This window comes from Lipotes vexillifer, unplaced genomic scaffold, assembly GCF_000442215.2.
Source record: "Lipotes vexillifer unplaced genomic scaffold, Lipotes_vexillifer_v1.1 scaffold2532, whole genome shotgun sequence".
Classification (NCBI taxonomy): domain Eukaryota; kingdom Metazoa; phylum Chordata; class Mammalia; order Artiodactyla; family Lipotidae; genus Lipotes; species Lipotes vexillifer.
Window position 1 is genome coordinate 1 of NW_006785617.1, and position 21,725 is coordinate 21,725.

A 21,725-nucleotide genomic window follows, 5' to 3' on the forward strand; every position below is an offset into this window, starting at 1 on the left:
CCTGTCACTGCACAGTTCCGGCCATCAGCACCTTCTCCACTTCTTCATGTGGACCATTGCATCATTGTCGCTCTTGTATAAACCATGGGAAGCAGATCAAGACAAGTCTTGGACTCCTCTCCTACCCGGATTGATACAGGTGAACCCTCCTCGGCAGCAATTCTGGAGCCATTCGGGATGTAAAGCCAGATAGCGTTACTGAAATAAGTTGTTTGGTGATATATTTCCCCTTTCTGCAGGTCTCTGTCCCTCCACTCTGAACCACCCCCCAAAGCTCTCCACTGTCCACCTAAAGTCATTCCGCACCTGCAGGATTGAGGGTCTGCCAGAGGCAGGGAGGCCGAGATCTCTCCCTGGGAGAGGCCCCCATGAAAGGCTGTGCAGCTGAGGCCCAAACTCCGCCATGAGGGAGCCCTGTTACGTTCAGGCCAACACCCTTGAAAGCAAAGAGCCTGGAAGGGAAAAGGCCCCATCATCTTTCTCCACATCCACATTAGCTGGCTGCTTGCCAAGGCAGGTGCTGAGCAATGGCAGCAGAAGCTAGGACAGCACCCAGCCCATCTGGACTCACAAGAGGCACCGCCGAGGGCAAGACATCTGGCTCCAGTCCTATGCCCATCCTCACTCGCACTCAGCCCGTCTGTGTGACATAATTCCTGCCTGGTTCATCTCATTCGGCAGTTCTTATAGCAATGCCCTTAAGTCTTGCTCCAGGGGTGGCTGAATTGGGAAAGATCCTGCAGAAATCACCCTCATTTAATCACAAATCCCCTTTCGTCAAGAGGAAGGCCACGGTCCAGTCCCCAGCACCTTGGAGCAATCCCCTGATCTGCGGCCTGGCTCTGGGCCTCTCTCATGGGTGAAGTTTGCTGTGACACTGAGCAAGGTGAAGCTAGGTTCACCACACAGCCAGTTCCATCTTGGCAATGGTCACAGTCCCACATTCTTGCTTTTTCCACGGGCGAGGTGAGGGTGAGAGAGTGATGGCAGAAGGGGCTTCTCTGAGTGTGCGCAGGGGGCTGGCCTTGAGGCCTTGAGGTTCCCAGCCAGGAGGCTCAGTCAGGGTTCTGGAAGCACAGCAAGCTGGACACTGGGCATGTGCACACCTCGGGTTGAGCCCATCAAGTCAGACAGCTCGGGGGCCTGTCCCTGCAGTGTCCGTGGTGGGAGACCATGTAGAGCCGGAGACCAGTTCATTGCCGTTGGCAATTCTTTTCCTGAGAAAGGCCCCCAGGTTCACGTTCCTGTCCTCACGGGGGGAAGGGTGAATGCTGCCGGCACGCCTATGTCCAGATAAGAGCTGGGGACTCGCAGACCCAAGACCTCCCCATCCTCTGGTCCAAGGACCCTCTGTTCTTTGGGCAAGAGCCTTGCAGTCTCTGTTTTGGCCCTGGCCTACTTTGAAGTTGCAACAATTAAACTCTGTGTCAGCCCAAGAACAAAAGTGACTGTAGAACTAATGCCTTTTAACTCTTTGGTGGGACAAGGCTGACAGTGAAAAGTGGGAGGAGGCAACAGAGGCCAGGGCTCAGGTCTCTGCTGCCAACTGTCCCTAAGGCCGCTAGCCGGCCTGACCCCAGCAGAAACCTGCAAATGTGTCGGCACATGGATAGTAGAACCGTCAGCCTCCCCCACTGTAACGGACATACATGCAGCTGACCCAGCACATCGCCTGGTCCTACCGAGCCAGCAGGCATTCTGTCCTCCAAGATGAAGGCTAGCAAACTGAGGGCCCAGTTACACCGTGAGGGCTTTGAACTAGAAGGTGGCAGCGTTGGGACAAGAACTCCATCTTCTGTGCTGGCCTGTGGCTGTACCCCTGCCCTCGAGGTGCCAGCAGCCTATGGCTCAGAGATGCTGGTTTCCGGGAGGTTGTCCCAGAGCCGACCCTGCTCCTGGCCTCACTCCCCTGGCCGGGGGGCTCCGTGACTCAGCCAGGACTAAAGACTCGTTTCCTCGTTCTCAGACACGCTCATGCCCAAGAAGGGAGGCTGTTAGCTGGGACTGGTACCCAGGTAGCCAGGATCTGCCTGCAGAGACCGTAAAATGCTGTGGGGAGAGGGCCTGTCCCCTGCCAAGCCTGGCCCCGAGCTCCTCTGCAAGTGCCCTGTTGTCCTGGGCCCCTCTGTCCTCTGTTCCCCTTGGCTTTCTGGGCTCCCATCCTTCCACGGCCCAGCCTGGGTCCACACATGCAGCCAGGAGTCAGGAGGCTGCCCGTCATGGGGGGCAGCCCCACCGAGGGTGGGGACATGGTGCGTGAGTGCCCATGTGGAGTCCCCGCCAATGGGCAGGGGGCCCAGTGTGGGCCATGGGTGGGCAGAGCAGGAGGGCATAAAATGCTCGGGGCACAGTGGGCGCACAAAGGCACTGTCCGGTCCCCACCGGCATGGTCACCAGCCTGTAGAGGGGCCATCCAGGCCCTGCAAGTTGCCTCTCCTTCCAGATGATCCACATCCATCTGCAGGAGAAGGTGGTTCTCCAGGGTGGCGGGGGGGAGCTGAAGAGCCTTTGGCTGGCCCTAGGTGACATCCATGGCAGTGCGTTGACCTGGCCCTGCAGGTCCAGCAGTAGCCTGGTGATTAGGGCAGAGACGGGCTTCTGTGCCAGGTATGCTCAAGTGCACTTGGTGGGCCGTTGACTATGGGAGGAGGGAAATGCCCTGCTCAGTTTGGTTTTGGGACAACACTTGCGGGGTGGCCCTGGCTGAGATTGGAGACGGCATGAAGGCAGACAGGAGGGGTTTATGGCCATGCCGGTGCAGCAGCCTGCCTCCGCCCAGGACCTGCCAATGAAGCGGGGAGCCCTCCACGGTGGGCGTGAGGAGAGCTGGCAGGAGTGCCCTTCGCCAAGGAAAGCAGCCTGTGGGCAAGGGACCCCCGGACCACAGAAGGCCCGTCTCACCCAGGGGGCCTCTGCTCCGGCTGCAGCCCCACTTCTGCTTACTCTCCCCTCCCCTGGCTGAGCCCGTTGGTCTTGGGAGAGGACCCAAATCTTTATCCCATATGCCTTGGAAACAGATCGTCCTTGTTATTTCATTCCCAGTGTCGGAGGGGAACAGCTACTTTGCTAGCCTGGGTCCATCCTAGAGCTCCCACGTGGCCACCCCACCATCCCCTGTGCAGGGTGGACACTGGTGGCTGCTCCACACACTTCCAGTGACCACGTCTTGACCCTTTGTCCCTGACTCCTCTGGAGACCCTAGAAATGCACCTACTCTGTCTACATGTACCTACCACATAGAAAGAGAAACACCACCCACTAGGCACATGCGGGTGATGAGTCTGTGCCCCTCCCCATGGGCTCTCAGTCCAGCAGGGCCTGGGATCCAGGCAGTTTGGGTCAAGGCTAGCAGACCTGGGGTGTGGTCAGTGGTGCGGCACCCAGTGGACACGGCAGAGCTGGGACATCTCTGAGACTAGGACCAGGCTGCACTCTCCCCACAGCCCACCTGGCCCTTTCCTAGGTTGGAGTCCCTGAGCTCCCTGCTGCTGCTACCCAGGTGATCCCCGGAGCACCCACCCCTGGTCCTGGCAGCTCTGGCCTCGTTTCCCACTGGCCTGCGGGGTCTCCACAGCCCGGTCCAGGATTGGGCTAAATGGATTCCTTTTTCTCGCAGAGGATGGCCATGACTGGTCACCAGCTGGAAAGGCCTTGGGTCCCTGCAAGGATAGGGGCAGAGCAGAGGGTGGGACCCCCAGACCAGTCCTGAGGTTGGGCAGCCTCCGAGGCCATGTGACAAGTCTTGTTGGGCGGCATTTCCTTGATTTCTGTGGCCTTCCAGGGCCCCTTTGCTCCTGCATCCCAGACTGAGGTGGACAGTGCTGGGTCCAGGGTGCAGGGGGGCTTCAGCAGAATGGAGTAGAGGCTGTAGGTCTGACCTCCCACCGGGGAAGTGAGTGTGTGTGTGTGTGTGTGTGTGTGTGTGAAAGAGAGAGAGAGAGAGAGAGAGAGAGAGAGAGAGAGAGAGAGACGCCAGTAACATCTCAGCAGAAAGGACATAAAACCCAGCAAGGGAAAGCGAGGCCTGCCTGGCATCTTATTTCATGTGAAGAAAGAGAAAATGAAAAGAAGAGACTTGGAGAGACAGGTTAAAAAGAGGTGAAGTTAGATTAAATTTTGATATAAGTTAACACAAACTTAGAAATAGGCCTGTACGGGGTATCTCTGTCCACGTGGGAGGAACACCTGTACCAGCGGGGTGGCAGTCACCCCGCCCCCAGCACGTCCGGCTAGCCCCACACTGTGCCCTGCCTGCCTGCTGCAGACACTGGATTCCTGTGGTTCCCACCCAACTGTCCAGAAGGAAGGACCATCCCAAGAGGTTGGTCCCAAAAGGCTGTCTTTCCTAAGGCGCCTACATGTGCCTCGTGAGCAGGGGGCGATGTGCAGCTGTGGTCTGACCTGAGCACCAGGGCTGGGCAGTGGGTCTGCTGCTCTGCAGGGGAAATCCCACCAGGGTATCTGGGGGGCACTTTTGGATGGAGCCCTCCTGGCCTGAGGGGAAGGGTAGTTTTTAATCAGGATAAGTAGATTTTAATCAGGAAGAGTAGTTTTTAATCAGGATAAGTGTATTGCGTCCAAGTGATGTTAAGCCTGTTTCAGATCCAAATCCTGGGCCCGTACCTGGGGGATGCTCCTGGGATTGGGGGCAGAGAAGGAGTTGTGTCGAAGGAGAGCGGGGCACACATGGGTGGGCTGGGAAGAGAGACTAAGGGGGCTGACGGGGGGAAGAGACAGTCAGGGGAGAGGCAAGGGCTCTGCAAGGTGAATGCCACTTGTCCCCTGTCACCCCAGGTGGCATGGTGTCTCCAACCGTGAGACCTTAATTTGGAGGAACCAGAGACAAAAGAAGCGGCCTTTGAGTCTTGAGGCCTCATTCTTTCTGGGGCAGGGATGCTGAATCCATGCCACCCACCAGGCCCTGAGGTGAAGCCCTGAACACTGGAAACACAGTTGGTCTCCCAAATTGTACCCAACACCACGCTTAAAACAGCCTATTTATTTTTTAAAAATCTAATTGTGGTAAATACATATAACATCTCCCATCCAAACCATTTAAGTGTATAGTTCAGTAGTGTTGAGTATATTCACAGTGTTGTGCAACTGATCTCCACAAGCTTTTCATCCTGTGAAATTAAAACTCTATCCATTAAAGAATTCTCCCTCAGACACACCTATTTTTGTTTTTGTTTTTGTTTTTGTTTTTGCGGTACGTGGGCCTCTCACTGCTGTGGTCTCTCCCGTTGTGGAGCACAGGCTCCAGACGTGCAGGCTCAGCGGCCATGGCTCACGGGCCCAGCCACTCTGCGGCATGTGGGATCTTCCCGGACCAGGGTACGAACCCGCATCCGCTGCATCGGCAGGCGGACTCTCAACCACTGCGCCATCAGGGAAGCCCCAGAAACACCTATATTTAATGATTGCTTTCTTTGAGGGAGTTTTATCTCCTGTTATCATCTCCCCCATCTCTCCTCCATCTCTCTCCATACACACACCTGCATTCGCACACCAGTACACACCTGCACACACCTGCACACACGTGCACCCACAGACTCATGTGAACACTGAAGCTTCCTTTGAAGGCCTTATTGTCCTCACCCCTCTAGATCTGTGACCACTGTTGACATTTACATAAAAGAAACAAATTCTCCCAATTCACAGAGCCCCTAAGGGGAAGACTGCTGCTTCTGCCAGGGGGTCTCCCACCTACGTCCCCCTCATCTCCCACCGGTGACCCATCCACTCGGGACCCAGGGTGAAAGGGGCCTCAGGCCAAAGGAGACTTCCAGAAGGAAGCTGTGAGTACCCACTGCGTTCAGCCCTCTGTGGGGTGGGACCGGGGGGGAATTACCAGATCAAAAGGAGATTCTTTCCCAGAGGTGTGGTGGGAAATGGAATCAGACCGCACCCTCTGTGCTCAGTGACAAATGTTCCTTATTCCTGGGGGCGGGCCATCATGCCTGCTAAAGGCAAGTGGCCTCCCGTGAGGCCAGGAAGGAGGACTTGTTCCCGCCCATCTTTCATTACCACCTAACCTGAATCTAGAAAGCAGAACAGCAAGCAGGGGGACATGTATGAGGAAAGCGTGCTGGTAACGGCTCACAGGCCATTGCTGTTTCACAGAGGAAGGGATGGTGGTAGGAGCTCCAGAGCCCCTAGGCATCCACACACTTCTCCATCACGGTGAAATCGCCGTGCCACGGGAGTGCGCCCACCAGAAAGGTGCACATTTGTCTCTGAAAAAGACCACGACCACAGCAAAAGTCAGCAGTGTGCCAAGAGGAAGAGAAAAAAAATGGATCTGTTGCCAGGTGTCAGCTTAGGATACTAAGTGTCAGCTTAGGAATATGTGGGAAGATGGGTCGTCACCCATCAAGGAATGCCCCCAGGAATCTGCCGGCTGGAGGCTGCAGAACTTTGTGGCCACCAGCAGGTACCTGGAGGGGTATCTGTCCCCGTCGCTCCCATGGATAGACAGCAAATATTAATAATCATCATATTTTGGTGGGAGATCAGATGTAACCTTGATTTTATTTTGAATTCTCTTTAATATTTTCTACAGTGTAGATTGTATGCAATTCTATGCCATGTATAAACTAACGTAGGTCATCTTAATAATCAAACAATGCCTTTTGTTCTAACAACAATGTCAGGATAAGAGCAATTTAGAGAGTTCTAGGACCTAACATATCTTTTATTCCAAAGACCCCTTCTCTCCCTTTCAATATGTCATTGAGGGCTTCCCTGGTGGCCCAGTGGTTAAGAATCCACCTGCCAATGCAGGTGACACGGGTTCGAGCCCTGGTCCGGGAAGATCCCACATGCCACGGAGCAACTAAGCCCATGCACCACAACTACTGAACCTGCGTGCCACAACTACTGAAGCCCGTGCGCCTAGAGCCTGAGCTCCACAACAAGAGAAGCCACGCAATGAGAAGCCTGCACACCGCAACGGAAGAGTAACCCCGGCTCGCTGCAACTAGAGAAAGCCCGTGCACAGCAATGAAGATCCAATGCAGCCAAAAATAAATAAATAAAATTTTTAAAAGCCATTGAAATGACAAATGAAATATTCTATGTGTGGGTGATAGACGGATGAGTGAGGGGAGAGATGGAGAGACAGATGAACAGGTGGGTAGCAATCCTGGAAAAACAGCAAAGGGCATCTTCAATAATTGGCTGGAAACACTGGGGCATTTCAGGAGCTAAAAGGCAAACGGTGTCAGAGAGAATGGCGTTAGGTCTCCACTGAGTTCTGGACACATGCAAAGGAGTATTATGGGGGCCTCATGGCCCACAAACCAACAAAATACCAAGTCAAAATGTTTTTATAGGCAAATTACATCAAGCCTTGAGAACTCAAAGCTCTTTTGGTCTTTAAACTGATCCAGATCACAGGAAAAAATGGAAAGCCCCCATTCTCATTACACCAGACCACAGAAATCCTGAAACCAAAATATAGCTGAGAAATAAATTATAACCCAAACTTACCTACTAAATAGCCTTAAAAAAATACCAGCAAATTAAAAGCAGCTGCATAGTAAACAGTTACTGTCCCTAATGCAGTGCTTTTCAGCATTCCTGTGACATGAAGTGTGTGGATGTCAGTACCCGGACATTCTGATTCAGTAGGTTTGGGGTGAGGCCATGGAACGTGTGTGTGCCTGTGTGTGCATGTGTGTGCGTGTGAGTGCATGTGTGCACCACATGCTCCAAGTCATTCTCTAGGGAAGTTTGACTGTTTAATATATAAAAGCAAAATTCCTAAATGAAAAGTGGCACATCGATCTCTCTGTATTCTAAGAGACAAGTGCGGACACCACCCACACCACTGCTCCCTTCCAGCCTGGGCCCCACGGAGTGTCTCCACAAAGGGAGGTGACAAGAAGAAGGGGCTGTCCTGCCATCAACGAGGTGGTGACTGGAGAACACCCCCCCACACACACATGCACAAGCACGTCCACAATTGGCCTTCAGGAATCGCACCCTGCACTCAGAGAGACCCAGACATTTGCCGTAAAAGAGACGGGGATGCCAGGTGTGCGTGTCCACAGCAGGTTCAACAAAGCTAATCGGGTCAGAGGAATAAGGATAGTCCCCTGCCGTGTCCTTGTGCAGAAATCGTCCAGAAACCTTGCTGAAGATGCAGATTCACCCAACAAGCCTACACACTGGTGACCTGTGTATCTGTCACCACCTTCATTCAGTGTGGATGAGAACTAACCACGCCATTCAAAGAAAGTTATATTTATAGAAAACCAAAAAGACACGTGCTCCATATTCCAAACACGTAAGGATGACTCAATATTATTTGAATTTATTATAGTAATGGGTCAAAGAAGAAAAAATTATTCAATACACTTGGTAGATACTGAAAGAATAATTGATAGAAGAAAACATTCTTAATTTAAAAACTAACTCTTGGGGCTTCCCTGATGGCGCAGTGGTTGAGAGTCCGCCTGCCGATGCAGGGAACACGGGTTCATGCCCCAGTACGGGAAGATCCCACATGCTGCGGAGCGGCTGGGCCCGTGAGCCATGGCCACTGAGCCTGCGCGTCCAGAGCCTGTGCTCCACAATGGGAGAGGCCACAACAGTGAGAGGCCCGCGTACTGCAAAAAAACCCACAAAAAAACAAACAAAAAACACACACACAAAAAAACTACCTCTTGGTAAAGAGAGAGTTGGAGGAGCTTCAGAAATCAACACTTGATACAATATTTAGTAATAAGGTATAAATACTGAAGAGAATCCCATTAAATCCCCCAGGAATAAGAGAGGATGCCCAGCATTACTCCTCTTCAGCATTATTCCAAACACTTGGAAAGAAAGGAACAAAGTTTTCATTATCGATAAATGTGGACTTTAAAACGTGTGCTTTAAAACCGAGATGGGCCATGGAAACCTTACAGACAATAAAAGAGCTTCCTGAAGACAAGTTTCCTTAATTCTCTTTAATATTTTCTACAAACAGGTAAAAAGCAACAATTTTCCCATATCCACAATGCTCCCAGGAGAAAATATCAACTTCAACCAACCATACTTGTATTACCAGGAAAAGATAAACAGAACTAACATAAAGGATAAGATGGCATCAGACAGGCTCCCTGCTTGACTGTTTGTCCTTGAAGGGTCTCTATTGTGCTGGAAATGATGGAATTTGTTCATGGTGAGCTCACAGAGGCTGTTTTAGGCTCCTGTCAATGGGCCCTTGTGGTGCCCGTGCAGTGGCTGCCTGAAGCAGTGGTTCTGAGCATGGTCCCAAGGCCAGAGCAGCAGCCCCGGACCCCAGCCTGGGGAGCTCGTGAGGATTGCTAGTTCTTGGATTCCTCTCCAGACCTACTGAATCAGACTCTTCAGGGGGAAACCGCACCATCCAGGTGTGTCAAGGCCACCAGGTGATTCTGACATGGCTCACGTGGAGGACCACGGGGGTGAAGGAAGGAGCCCACCTTCAGGGAGCCCGGGGCCTTCACCAACCTCAGAGGAAGCCGTTGGATGAGCCCCGGGCACTCCCACCCTGAGTCAGAAATACAGGCTTGAAGCCAAAAACCCCCAGGTCATGTCAGCCCCCTGCTGAGAGCCTGGGGCTCTTCCCTGACACTTGTGGAAACCATGGCTGAGCCTGGGAGGGTGGGGACACCACTTGGCCTGGTCACTGCTTGATCTCCAACACCCAGAATAGTGCCAAGTGCCAAGTGCCAAGTAAGCTTTGATGAGCGGCTGAGTGAACGGACTCCCTTTTGTGCCTTCACAAGGATGAACGACTGTGGGGCTGGTAACAGCTGGGTGGTACATCAGGGTCCAAGAGGGCAGACTCCCAGTGAATGTGTGTTAGCAAGTTTTCCTGCACCAGGAGCCTGGAGGGATGGAGTCCTTGCAATAAGAGTGACCTTGACAGCATCCTGTCCCTAGGACAAGGGGTCCTCCACATCCTGCTGTCCTGCACCCTCTGCTCTGAAGGCCCCAAGGCTCACCACTTCTGGGGTGAAACACTGGGACTGATGCCGACCTCAAGGAGAGGGTCTGTGTACCCCAAGTTCTGCCTGGGGCTCAGAGCAGCCAAGACCATCACAGATAGTTGGTTTGTCACCTACCTTTTCCAGTTTGAAGTTTTCCTTAACCATGCAGTTTTCATTACCATTTGGAAGTTTTCTGCAGTTGGTGCAGGCAATTTCAGCATCAATAAAGTATTCCAGACGATCTGTGACCTATTGATTAGCAATTTTGTTCAAAAAAGCTTTTTCTACTTTTTAAAAGTTTCAGCTAACCCTTAACAAATTGCTCTCACTCTCATTCTCTCTCCCTATCTCCTCCTCCCCTCTCCCCCTCTCCAAACATATCTTTAGGGGATGGCCTATAACGCCCACCACACGCTGATACCACCTGGAGCTGGATGCCCGAGGGAAGGCTCCATCCAGCCTAGGGCCTTCTTGAAGGCAAGACCTTCTACTTCCAGAACCTGGGCTCTCCTGGGCCTGGGATATTACCAGTTCACGTGTGCCCCATGGGAACAGGCCCCTCGACCACATAGGACCCCCTCCCTGAGTCCCTTCCCACACATGACCCCTCAGATTCTGTCGTCTGAAATCCCCTCCCCTTTGGGACTTCCCCACCCAAGGCCCCTCCCACCACACCAGGGACCCACGTGGCCGGGGTTTGTCTTCCTGTTCTCTAAGTGTTTAGGAAGCAGAACAGCAGTGATTGACAGAATTTGCTAACAGTTGAGTGAGGTAAAGGCTGCTCATATGTCCCTGTAAATCTGCTCCCATCTGGTTTTAATAGATTACAGCAGGATTTAGAGATGGCCAAGCCCGCCTTCCAGAAAATCCTTCTCCCATCAGCTCTTGGAATCACAGAAGGAATAAGGGCCGTCCTTCCGCAGTGCTGTTCCAGGCTTCGCAGGTGGGGCCCCTGGACCGGCAGCATCAGCATCCCCAGGGAACTTGATGGAAATGCAGGTCCTCGACCTACTGAATCAGAAACTCCAGGGGTGGGTGCCGCAATCTGTGTTTGAACAAGCCTCCAGGTGATTCTGATGAACAGTGAGGTCACAAAAAGATGACAGGGCTTCCCTGGTGACGCAGTGGTTGAGAGTCCACCTGCCGATGCAGGGGACATGGGTTCGTGCCCCAGTCCGGGAAGATCCCACATGCCACGGAGCGGCTGGGCCCGTGAGCCATGCCTGCTGAGCCCGTGCGTCCGGAGCCTGTGCTCCCCAATGGGAGAGGCCACAACAGTGAGAGGCCCGTGTACTGCAAAAAAAAAAAAAAAAAAAAAAAAGATGACAGCAGGAGATGAAAGGTGTGTCTGCAGCTTCGGTCCAGGTTCACCTGGACTCACGCTTTTCTTCCAGGCCTTCCCTCACTGCCAACTCCTGCCTTTAACAAGGTCGTATGACCTCTTAGTTTCTTTCCAAAGAACTAACAAGGGTGACTGGACTGGAGTGGGAGAAGCTGTTTAGCCAGCTGGCGGCCGACCCAGGGCTGAGACGGGGGCGTCAGGCACTAGAACGCGCACCCCTAACAGCCGTCCCCACTCCTCCTACCTCCCAGAGGTCCCGGCCTCTCTGCTCATCCGGCCACAGGAAGGAAGAGGATGGCTGTGTGCTGATTCCAGGGAAACGGGAACCTGAGCACTTACATCCCTTTCTGGAAGTGGGTTAACCAGAGTGACAGATTCAAAGCCTGTATCTGATCACATGGATCCCAAGAACTCCATGACCTAATGTTTCTCTGGCTTTTCATCCTCCTAAGGTGGCCTGAAAGTCTTGCCCACAGCCTATGAGGCCTGGCTTGGCCTGGTCGCTGCCCACCTGTCTGGCTGCTCACACTGGCTCCCTAGGGTTGATGAAATGGGCCACGCTCCTTATTCCCCTCCCCCACACCTCTAAGCCCTCCCCAATCCCCTCCTGCAGCAGACGCCATGGGTGGGGCCCCAGGCACCGACGCACACTGTCACTTCCCGGGGCTCTCTGTTGCCAGCAGAAGCCAAGGGTTCCTGGAGCAGCTCTTAGCCTGAGAGTTTGTGGATGAGGAACCCAGCTCCTCTCCTGCAGGTGGCCCAGCTCTGCAGAGCTGCCCCCTCTCTCCAAGGCCCCAGGGACCCTGAGCCCAGATGCCCTTGGTGGTCACCTGCTCAGTGGCTCCCCTGCACTGGTCCCTTCCCTGCCCCCTCTCAATCCTCTCCAGGCTGCCTGGTGCTTCCTGGATGGCCTCTCAAATAAACCACTTCACTGGAACACTAGCACTAGGGTCTGCTTCTGGGGAACCCCCAAAAAACACTGCCCACCAGCCTCCTTCCCCTGTAGCCCATCTGCCCTTGGGCTGCACCTTCATCTGTCCCTGGGGAGGTGGTGCTCAACCATGATTGTGTAGGGGACCCAGGTCCCACACAGGGATCCTCACTTAATTGGTGAGGGTGCGGCCAGTGCAGGAGGGGACTCACCAGCTGTCTAAGGAAGCCCACTGACGCCTGGCCCCGAGCACCACGCCACAGACAGCATCCCAGCTTTCAGGCCTGGCTTAGTGGTTTGTATTCTAATTGACCCCCTGGCTCCCTAAAGGCTGTGATCACTTGTGTCCATCTCAGCCCCATCTAGAGTGGCTGGCACGGAAGGGCTGCATGCCCATGATGCATGGGTACCAAAGGGGAGAACTGTGAAGGGGGTGTGGAAGTTACAGGACCTGGGAGCCTTAACTTCAAAGGGCGGCAGGGTTGCCCCTGATGGAGCGTGCAGCCATCAGCCTCGTGTGCTGGGAACACCATGTTGATGGCTCACTTGTGCCGGGAGGTGGGGTCACGTGTAGACTGGCCCCTCTCCTGCCAACGGAGGCAGTGTGGAGTCCAACACCTGGGGTAAGTCTTTCTCAATGGCCTGCCTGCCGACTCTCTTTACAACTCATCCCTGCAAAACTCCTGTGCAATTATGCCCCAACCACCCGCCTGACACTGGAAGTCAGTGGAATTTCAATGCCGAGGGCCTCTTCTCGGACTTGGCAGGTGGGGCCATTTGGAGCATCACCCACATGGAAATCAAGCGAGCAATGTCTCCCAGCCTTGGGCCACGTGACGCCCTGTGAGGAGGGGTTCTGTGGGCAGAATGTCTCCACTGCCACTAAAGAAATGTAGGACTGACAGAATGAAGGAATCTGGGAGGAGGCACTTTATGAGCCTATCTATTCGATATCAATCCGCAATCCACGGGATGTGGGTAGATTGAATGTTGCCTGGGGCTGCATTATTACAAAATATTCATGGCGCTCAACTTGTCTCCCAGCCTTAGCAAACACGGATCACAGACGTGTGATTTGCAGTTTGGGATTTAACTGAGTTCACAGGTTGGGGCCCCTAGGACAGAGGTCGCAGCACGTGGAGAAAAGATGCTGGGTGTGGGGTCTGACGCCCAAGTGTCCAGAGCCACTGGGTCCCAGTGATGCTTACATGCTCTCTCTCTCATCCTGGCTTCAGTCTGTGCTGCTGGGAACAAATATGTAAATTGGGAGGAAGCACCCTTACCTGCAGCTGGACCTGCAGCACCTTGACCACCTGGAAGACGATTTGCCCTTGCCCTCCTTGTTGTATTCCTGCACGGCGAACTACAGACACTGTTTCACGTTGCCACTTGAGGTGCCGATGGTCCTCGATTCCCTCAACACCTTGCCTGTGTTCTTGGATAGGAATGTGCTATCCACCAGGACCCCCAGAGTCTGGTCATGGTCCCTCCTTCCGGGGGCACAAGTGAACGTCCTCGTCCTCCCAGGGCTGGAGCTGTGGGTAGGGTGGGGTGACCGCGGATGCCACTACAGGTGCAGAGATCTTACCCTGAGAACATCAGCCCAGCTGGATGAAGACAGAACTGTCAGGGTCACCCGGTGGGGCTCCCCCTGCCTTCCAAGGAACGCCGCCCACGAGAAGCCAGTTCAGGAGCCGCCCCGCAAGCCCAGCATCCTGCTGTCCTCCTGGGTGGCTCTGTGGCCCCGGCACAGCGCTTAGAGCTGGCGGGCCTGCACCTGCCCTGTGAGCCTCTCGTCCCACTCTGGTTTCTGTGTCTCAGCCCTGTAAGATGTGGCTGTGAAGGGTGTGGCTGCCCTGAGGTCTCCTGCCCTGGCCCTGTTTCCAGTCTGCTCCCCCTCCTGTGGAGTTGGGTGCCCCAGCCCGGGGTTCTCCCGCAAACCCAGCACTTTCAGCTGCATCTAAGCCCTGGTCTGGGGCCTCCTCGTTCCTGAGCCCTGGTGTGTGGTCACCTTCTGAGTCCATGCCCTGCAGGGAGGTCCCACTTTGTGATGTAATCCCACACCAGTGACTCTGTCTCGGTGAGGGTACCTTTCCCCTGCTGGCCACTGGCCTGTGGTTCTGGCAGCTCACACAGCAGGCAAGCCCCTCCCGCTTCTGCCCTCGGGGCAGAGGGCCCACCCAAGCCGTGACCCTGGCTTCCTAAGTGCCTGGCCTCTGACTCCCTCCTCTGGAGCCCCAGAACTGCCCTCTGCCGTCCCATCTTCTGGGGAGCAGTGGCCACAGCCCACCCTGCAGCTCAGGCATGCACCTTAGTGGGAGGGGGTGTGGGCACCCCTGGGCTCTTGGACATTCCTGGAGGGACAGAGAGGTGGGCATTGGTCCCAGGGTGCTAAGGTTGATGGGCTCCTGACAGTGGGCTATGTATGGGAAACTGCTGCATACATCTGGCTGCTGGAACCATTGCTGGGTGGGAACCCTTCCTCCCCGTTGTAATTAAACTGTCAGAAGTTTGGTTGTTTCTCATTTTCAGCTGCTACAAACAGTGCTGTAGTGGACAGCACTTTTCCAATATCTTTGAAAAATTATGCAAGTATTTCTGTATAATAAAAGAGAGAGAATTGATGCAAAAGCTTAACACAAATTTAAATTTAGTATAAACGGCCGATTGCCGGTCACTTACTAGTACAGCTGACTCTTGAACAATGCAGGGGTGAGGGGCGCCGAGCCCCAGTGCAGTCAAAAATCCACGTGTAACATTTGACTCCCCCGGAACTTAAATGCTAATAGCCTACGTTTGACCAGAAGCCTTACCAATAATCTAAACAGGTGATTGACACATATTTTTCATATTCGATGTATCATATACTGTATTCTTGCAGTAAAATAAGCCAGAGAAAAGAAAATATTATTAAGAAAATCATGAAAAAGAGGAAATTCAATTACTGTCCATATATGTATTTATTGAAAACAATCCATTTATAAGTGGACCCGCCCAGTTCAAGTCCGTGTTGTTCTGAGGCCAACTCTAATGTATTCATGATGTTTGAATTTTGCTGCATATTAAAACACCAGGGAAGTTTAAGAGGTTCCCACCTTTAGTAAATTACAAATGCACTATGATATGAATAAAAGAAGCCTATTACATTGACTTAAAAACTAAAGAATTCTCAGCAATGTTGGAAAATGCTTATAAAAAAAGTGATGCACACGATGCAAAACACTAAATACTGGTGAATATCTTTATTACCTGTCTTTCCCCACGAGAAATAAAACGGACTTTCTAAGGGTAGGGAATCCTTCCTGTCACGCAGCATGACGCCCCCAGAGCCTGGAGCCAGGCTGAATACAGAGAGAACATGTCAATATTTGTGGACTGAGTGAGAAATGCTTTTGCTTTGATGAAAAAACATTCATTTCTGACTTTTCTTTATATTGTTTCAAGCATTACTTCAATAATTAAGAAAAAAAGGAAAATAACCTTAGCAACGGTATGATGGTATGTAAACAAAAACACAGTTAGAGCGAAGGGCAGTTCCTGTGCTCATGGCAGAAGATTGAAGAGGAACCGGGCCTGAGGGCTGACAATTTGTCACCTCTAGGGATTTAGCCACATATGCCCCTCTGCCCCTGAGATCAGGAGGCCTCAGGCACCATAGCACAAGGTCTGACCCAGGGGAGACCCCACTCTGGGGGCAGATTAAGCTCCAGAGCCCACAGTGGCCTCTTCCTTGGGCCTCCACGTGCCTCCTGGGATCGAGGCACCTGGTCCCAGTTCTGTCATGGCCGAGAATGTAAAGCAGACAGGCCTTCTCCTATGCTCAGTGGTTCCCACAACCCAGGGAAACAGGGATGAGGGAGGGCCCTTGGGAGGGGAGCCCGTGCAGGCTGGCAGGCACCCGAGGCCCTACTGGGCCCCTCAGGCCGGGGTGTCATGGAGGGCAAACCCCAAGACCCAACCTGGCAGATGCAGAGCCCGCTTCGAGGGTCATCAGTGCATGGAGTCCCCTACCCCCATGTCCTCCAAGGCTGGGCTGATGGAGTAACCCCACCAGCTGCCCCTCAGCCCTTTCCCCATGAACTACCAAGTTCAAAGCACCTGTTGGACTTTTGTCTGACTCTAGGGTGCATTTGAGGTTTTTGTTTGCTCGCCTTTTTTTTTCTTATGAACCCTAGTTGCCCAAAGTCAGCTTAAACATCATCTGTCTTGGTTTGTGGCACTCCTGGCATTGGTCCATGCATAGCTGTATGATGCAATGGACACCAATGAATCCATCACCCAAGCCGAGGGCTGGAATGTTATCAGTCTCTGACATGTACTCCTCAGCTGCCCTGTGACCCCACTCTGGATGTTTTGCTTCTCAGAGCTTTACTCAGAGCTTCATCACCAGTGTCCGCAACCCTGACATGTCCAGTTCTGCTGGGTTTTGTACTTTGGGAAAAGATGAGTATCCATCACGGCACATGAAGCCCTGGGACCTGGGCTGTCCACTCAAGGTTATGGTACCAACTGTTGCACACGGAAGCATCACTGTGGTCCTCAAGCCCTCCCTGGTTAAGACTAGCCCATCTGCACACTTAGCCCTGATTTCCCAGACTCCCACTGCGGTGGGCCTGGCACATGGCTGGTTTCCACCTGTGCCATGGAGGCAGAGTTGACAGCATCAGGATGAGGTGTGAGGATTCCTCCTACTCTCGGGTGGTCACTCAAGGTAAGGGGTGCCCTGGGGGCACCTAGCCTGAGAACACGTGGTGTGGGAGCTCCTAGCATCCGGCAACCTGGTCTAGGAACTATTAAAGGTCTGGCTATTTGGAAACACCTAGTCGGGGCCCCAGAACAGTTGGAACAGACCTGTCCCCATTCCAGGGTGAGCCCAGCTGTGCTGATCTGAAGGGAAGCCACACAGCCACGCCTCTGGATCAGCCTCAGACCCATGACTTGATGATGGACTCTTGCTGTGATGCACTGTTGAGGTCAAGGGGGGTTTGTAATGCAGGATTTCTGTGCCAAGAGCTGATCAGTGCACCACAATTCACCAAACTAGGGTTTGGATATTTTGTAGAAATATGTGGTTACTCTTGTTGATTTTGTAAAAGAACCAAATATTATGCCCCTAACACTCTCATAAGCCTTTGAACTTCACAAGCATGTGCAAACACACACACACACCATCAGCACGTTGATATTACCTAGAAACGTTTAATTCTAGGCAGCTCTGAACATAATAATCCCCCTATCCTGCATGCCTGTCAGGAAGGAGTAATGCTTACTGCTATGTGTCACTGATATTTTGAGGCTGCTTCTTATGCAGCAAGAGCTAATTGATACAAAATCTTTGCATAGGGTCTTCCTTTAATTTTGGAAAATGTATCTCCATTATTTCTTCAAATATTTCTATCTTTTTCCTTTTCTCTTCCTTTGGTGTTCCTAGGTTCGCAGTTCTACAGATGTTTGTACTCAACTTCTATCCTTAAATCACCTGACTTTTCTCTCCCTTACCTTCTCATCCTTTCCTGCTGCCTCTGCATGCATTCCCCAGTGCTGAGACTTGGATTAAGGAGGAGTCTCAGCATGTGTATCCCAAAAGGCCCTGCTTCTCCAAACCAGGTAATCCCAGAAAACATTCTGGGTTTTGTGGAAATCAAGAATTTTTAAAATACGTGCCCATTTTTCTATTGTGTGCTTCTATTGTGTATATTTTCACTCCCTACTGATTTGAGATGACTCGTGACTAGGCTAAATCTGGAGCGGTTCCTCCAGGACACGGTGACACAGGACAGGCCACCCTGGTTGTGACTGACCTTAGGGAGTGGGCCATCATCCCCAACCTGCTAACGTGGGTTCGCCAATGACAACAGTGGTGGGCATAAAATTCACCAGCCCCACCAAGACCCCCACACAGCCCAGGAGCCTGAGCCTCAGCTCGGTGAATGGGCCATGGTTTTAACCGCATATTCCCAGAGAGCGGGAGCCAGAGGCAAGATATAGGCCACAAACAAAATATCCTCACTGCGGTTCACACACCTCGAAATATTGGGCTTCCTTAGAAAGCATTTCCCAATCTTGGGCACAGGTGCCAACCACCTGGGGACTTTGTGTGTTTCTGACATCAGGTAGCAGAGATGGGGGGAGTGGGTCTCTAGGAGATGAGTGAAATGAAGCCACTGGGGTTTCCAAAGTAGAAAACGACTGACTTATAATGAAACAGAGCAGATGGCAGGCCTTCCCCAGGGGAATGGGGGTTGGGTTGAAGATGCTCACCTGTGAGCAGAGCCCACTGGCCCTCAGGGCAGGGCTGTTGTTCCTGGGCCAGCGTGTGTGGCCCAGAGCAATGACCCTCAGAACTAACAGCTCTAAGCCAAGGGTGGGCAACAGGCTGGCTTTGCTGACCATAAGACTCACCCTGTCAGTGTATACATGCCCCTAGCAGGGCGTGAAGATGTTACAGACTCTACACACAGGCTGGACAAGGAGCCAAAGCTGACCCAGGCCTCTGTCTTTGTGACCTTCCCAGTGGAGCTGTCGTCAGTTGTCCTGGGAAATGCTGTCCCATCAGCACTGGTGACCACGTCAAGGAAACCAACTGGCCAGGAAAGGAGTGACTAACCACCCTGGACACGCAAACCAGATCTCCGAACTGAAAAGGCGTAGGGAAGACCCCTCAGCCCCTCCCTCTGAAGTCCTCCTCCAGACAGCGTCCCATGGCCTCGCTGTCCCACTTAGGGCCCCAGGCCCCCATTCCTCGGCCCCTCCAGGGCTGCCCCCACCAGGACCCAGGAAAAGAGAGGTGCTCATGGGGTGCTCTGTCACCTCAGGGCCTGTCCCAGGGCTAGTGATCAATGTTGACGGCCATGGAGGCCCAGGCTGGGTGCCGATGTGGGGCACAGGGGTCAGGGAGCATGAAGTGGGGGTGGGGGGGGTGACTGGAGTTGCCATCTTCTGAGCTGACCCCAGACGCCCTGAGAAGATTTCTCGTCAGTCAGGCAGCTCCAGGGCAGATGCCTCGATGGCGATCCACAGAGGACAGAGCCTTCTGTCATCTTTGTCACCCACCTCCCACCCTTGTGCCTGGGCATCAACCCAACACCACCACCGGAGAAGGGCCACTCACCGTGAATCTGGCCTCAGAGATGGACACAGAATGGACACAGGTGGCTGTTGCCTGGCAAAACTGTCTGGATTCCTTTTGAGTGGAATGGATGGGGGCCTGGAGAGATTGGAGGATGTTGAACAAAGGGATGGAAGAATAGATGCATGGATGGACGGATAGAAGCATGGATGATGGAAGGTTGGATGGATGCCTGGATACATGGATGGATGCATGGATGATGGAAGGATGGATGCATGCATGCATGCATGGATGAACAGATGATGGACAAATGGAGAATATATGAATGAATGAACGAATGAGTACACACACCAACCATGAGGACCCTGCAAGAACCAGGAAGGGCACCCTCCCATGAGCTGAGGAGTTTGATTGACTCAGCACCTTGCACCCACAGCCAAGGTGAGAACAATGGTAAATTCTCCATCGCTTGTCACTGGCAGCAACGTCCATGGAAATAAACCAACAGGGAGAATGCAAAACTGACAGGGACCCAGAACGTGCTCTGAGATGCCTTTAATTGCTCTGGTGCCACGCAGACCTAGGACTCCAGACCCTCATTCTTCAGGAGAAAAGGAGCTGCTGTGGGAGCCGGGAACTCCTCCCCCCATTTCTGCTGGCAGGTGCTGTTCAGGAGGGTGAACTGGGTAAACCATGGGCGTGAGTCCACAATGAAAGTGCAGCTCACCTGAAAAAAGTAATTTTATGTAAGACATAAAATCAGAACAATGTAACAATGAGAGCGCTTAGCAGGAAGGACTTAGCAGGAGCTGAAGGTGCATTAAGAACTAAAGAGGAAAGAAAAGCAGAATCAGACAGTGGCCTGGGGCTGGGCTCCAGAGCTCTAGTCTCCACCATCAAGGCAGGGGCTCCTGAGAGGGTGCCTGCTGGGGCCATCACCTGCCTTTCAGGGTCCCCCCAACCCAGGGCACGTGACGCTGCCTGAAGGGTCTCTGCCCCGTGAGCTCTTGGGGGAGCCAGCAGACTGCCCAGGAGATGGTCCAGATGGTGCCCACCCCACCATCAGCTGCAGCCGCAAACCCACCCCAAGGAGAGGCTGCCCCAAGGCTGGGGTCTGGGGAGACCCCAGCCCCACTGAGGGCATCACCCAGACTGAGGCCCATTCCCAAGGTTTCAGTCCAACGGACCTGATGTCAGTTCATAGGGTGCTGACAAGCGATCTGACTGACCAGGACTCCTCCTTGCCACCCAGGAGACCAGAGGGAGGGGTGGGGTGGCCAGCAAACTAAACTGTCCCCCTGTCCAGAAGAATCGGAGCAAAGGAAGGAGAGGCCCACAGGGAGAACAGCGTCTTCCTGGACCCAAGTTTTCAGGAAGCTGGAGGCTGGGACCCGGGGAGGCTCCATCCAAGAGGGAAGGGCCCATGGGGGTCTGTGGGGTTCTCTCATGGGCCAGCCGGGCTATGAGCACAGGGCCCAGCTTGCTGCTGTGCTGGGAGCATCTCTGTACAGGAGGAGCCCTGGGACCTGGCGGGGAGGGGCCAGGACCTGTCATTCTGCCCCAGGGTCATCCCTGAGGCCTTCCAAGTCTCCTCTCGTAGACCCTTCTTGACATTATTTTTCATTCTCTGAAGATTTGTGATGCTTTTGGTTGATTTTATCCTCAAACCTTTTTCTGTTCTGGGCCTTCTTGCAAGGGGCAGTTGTCAATGTCTTCGTCGTGTTTTTTACAAATTGTGCGGCCCAGCTCCAGGTCCATTAAATATATCCACCTATACTTCTGTCAAGGAGAGATTGTAGAAACTTCTGTGAAATACTTACTTTGCAGTAATGAGAAAAACACAGACAATCAAGTAGAAAATGGGCTAATAGGTATGAATGTGCACATGTGTATAAACTGGGACAAACCTAGGTGCATTTTTCTTATTTTTAATTTATGTATTATTTTACTTTTTCATTTTAATTCTCTACTCTTCCTACAAAAAGATGTCCCTCAGTGCAGCTCCAGCCCTGAATTCTTCCCTGCCACCCTCCTGATAGCTGGTACCCAGGAGACGTGTCATGAGTACATGGCGGTGGGGAGGGGGGTGGTCACGGGAGGTAGGGCCCCAGCGCTGAGAGCACACACACAGCACACCTGACATGAGACCCAGCTCTCAATCGCATCCTCCAGACACACGAAGGGCATCGCACGGCTCCTTCTAGGGAGGCGGATGGGGGTGCTTGTCCACCGAGCCACCCTCAGAGCTGCCCTGTCCCTCGGGGTTAACACAGATAGGATTTCATCCCCTACAGAGAGGTCGTGAAAACTCGGAAGAACTCCAACACGGAGAGGAATGTAACCAGAAACTTCCATAGGGAGGGGCACGGCCCTGACCTGGCATTGTCTAGAAAGCTGGCTCCCTTAGGGGCTCAGGAATGC

The 21,725-nt window shown here is 53.1% G+C and overlaps 1 protein-coding gene and 1 pseudogene across 1 annotated transcript in view; both read right to left on the bottom strand.

The window, feature by feature from the left end:
* Positions 1-6,155: 6,155 nt before the first annotated feature.
* Positions 6,156-18,053, bottom strand: LOC103087017 (cystatin-8-like; annotated as a pseudogene).
* A 1,831-nt stretch (positions 18,054-19,884) lies between these two features.
* LOC103087293 (probable cystatin-15) overlaps positions 19,885-21,725 on the bottom strand; it is a 4,362-nt gene continuing 2,521 nt past the window's right edge. The window contains exons 2-3 of the mRNA XM_007457684.1: positions 20,973-21,083; positions 19,885-20,031 (exon numbers count right to left, since the gene is read on the bottom strand). Of these exons, the coding sequence (XP_007457746.1) occupies positions 19,885-20,031; positions 20,973-21,083 (258 nt within the window). The remainder of the gene's footprint in view (positions 20,032-20,972; positions 21,084-21,725) is intronic.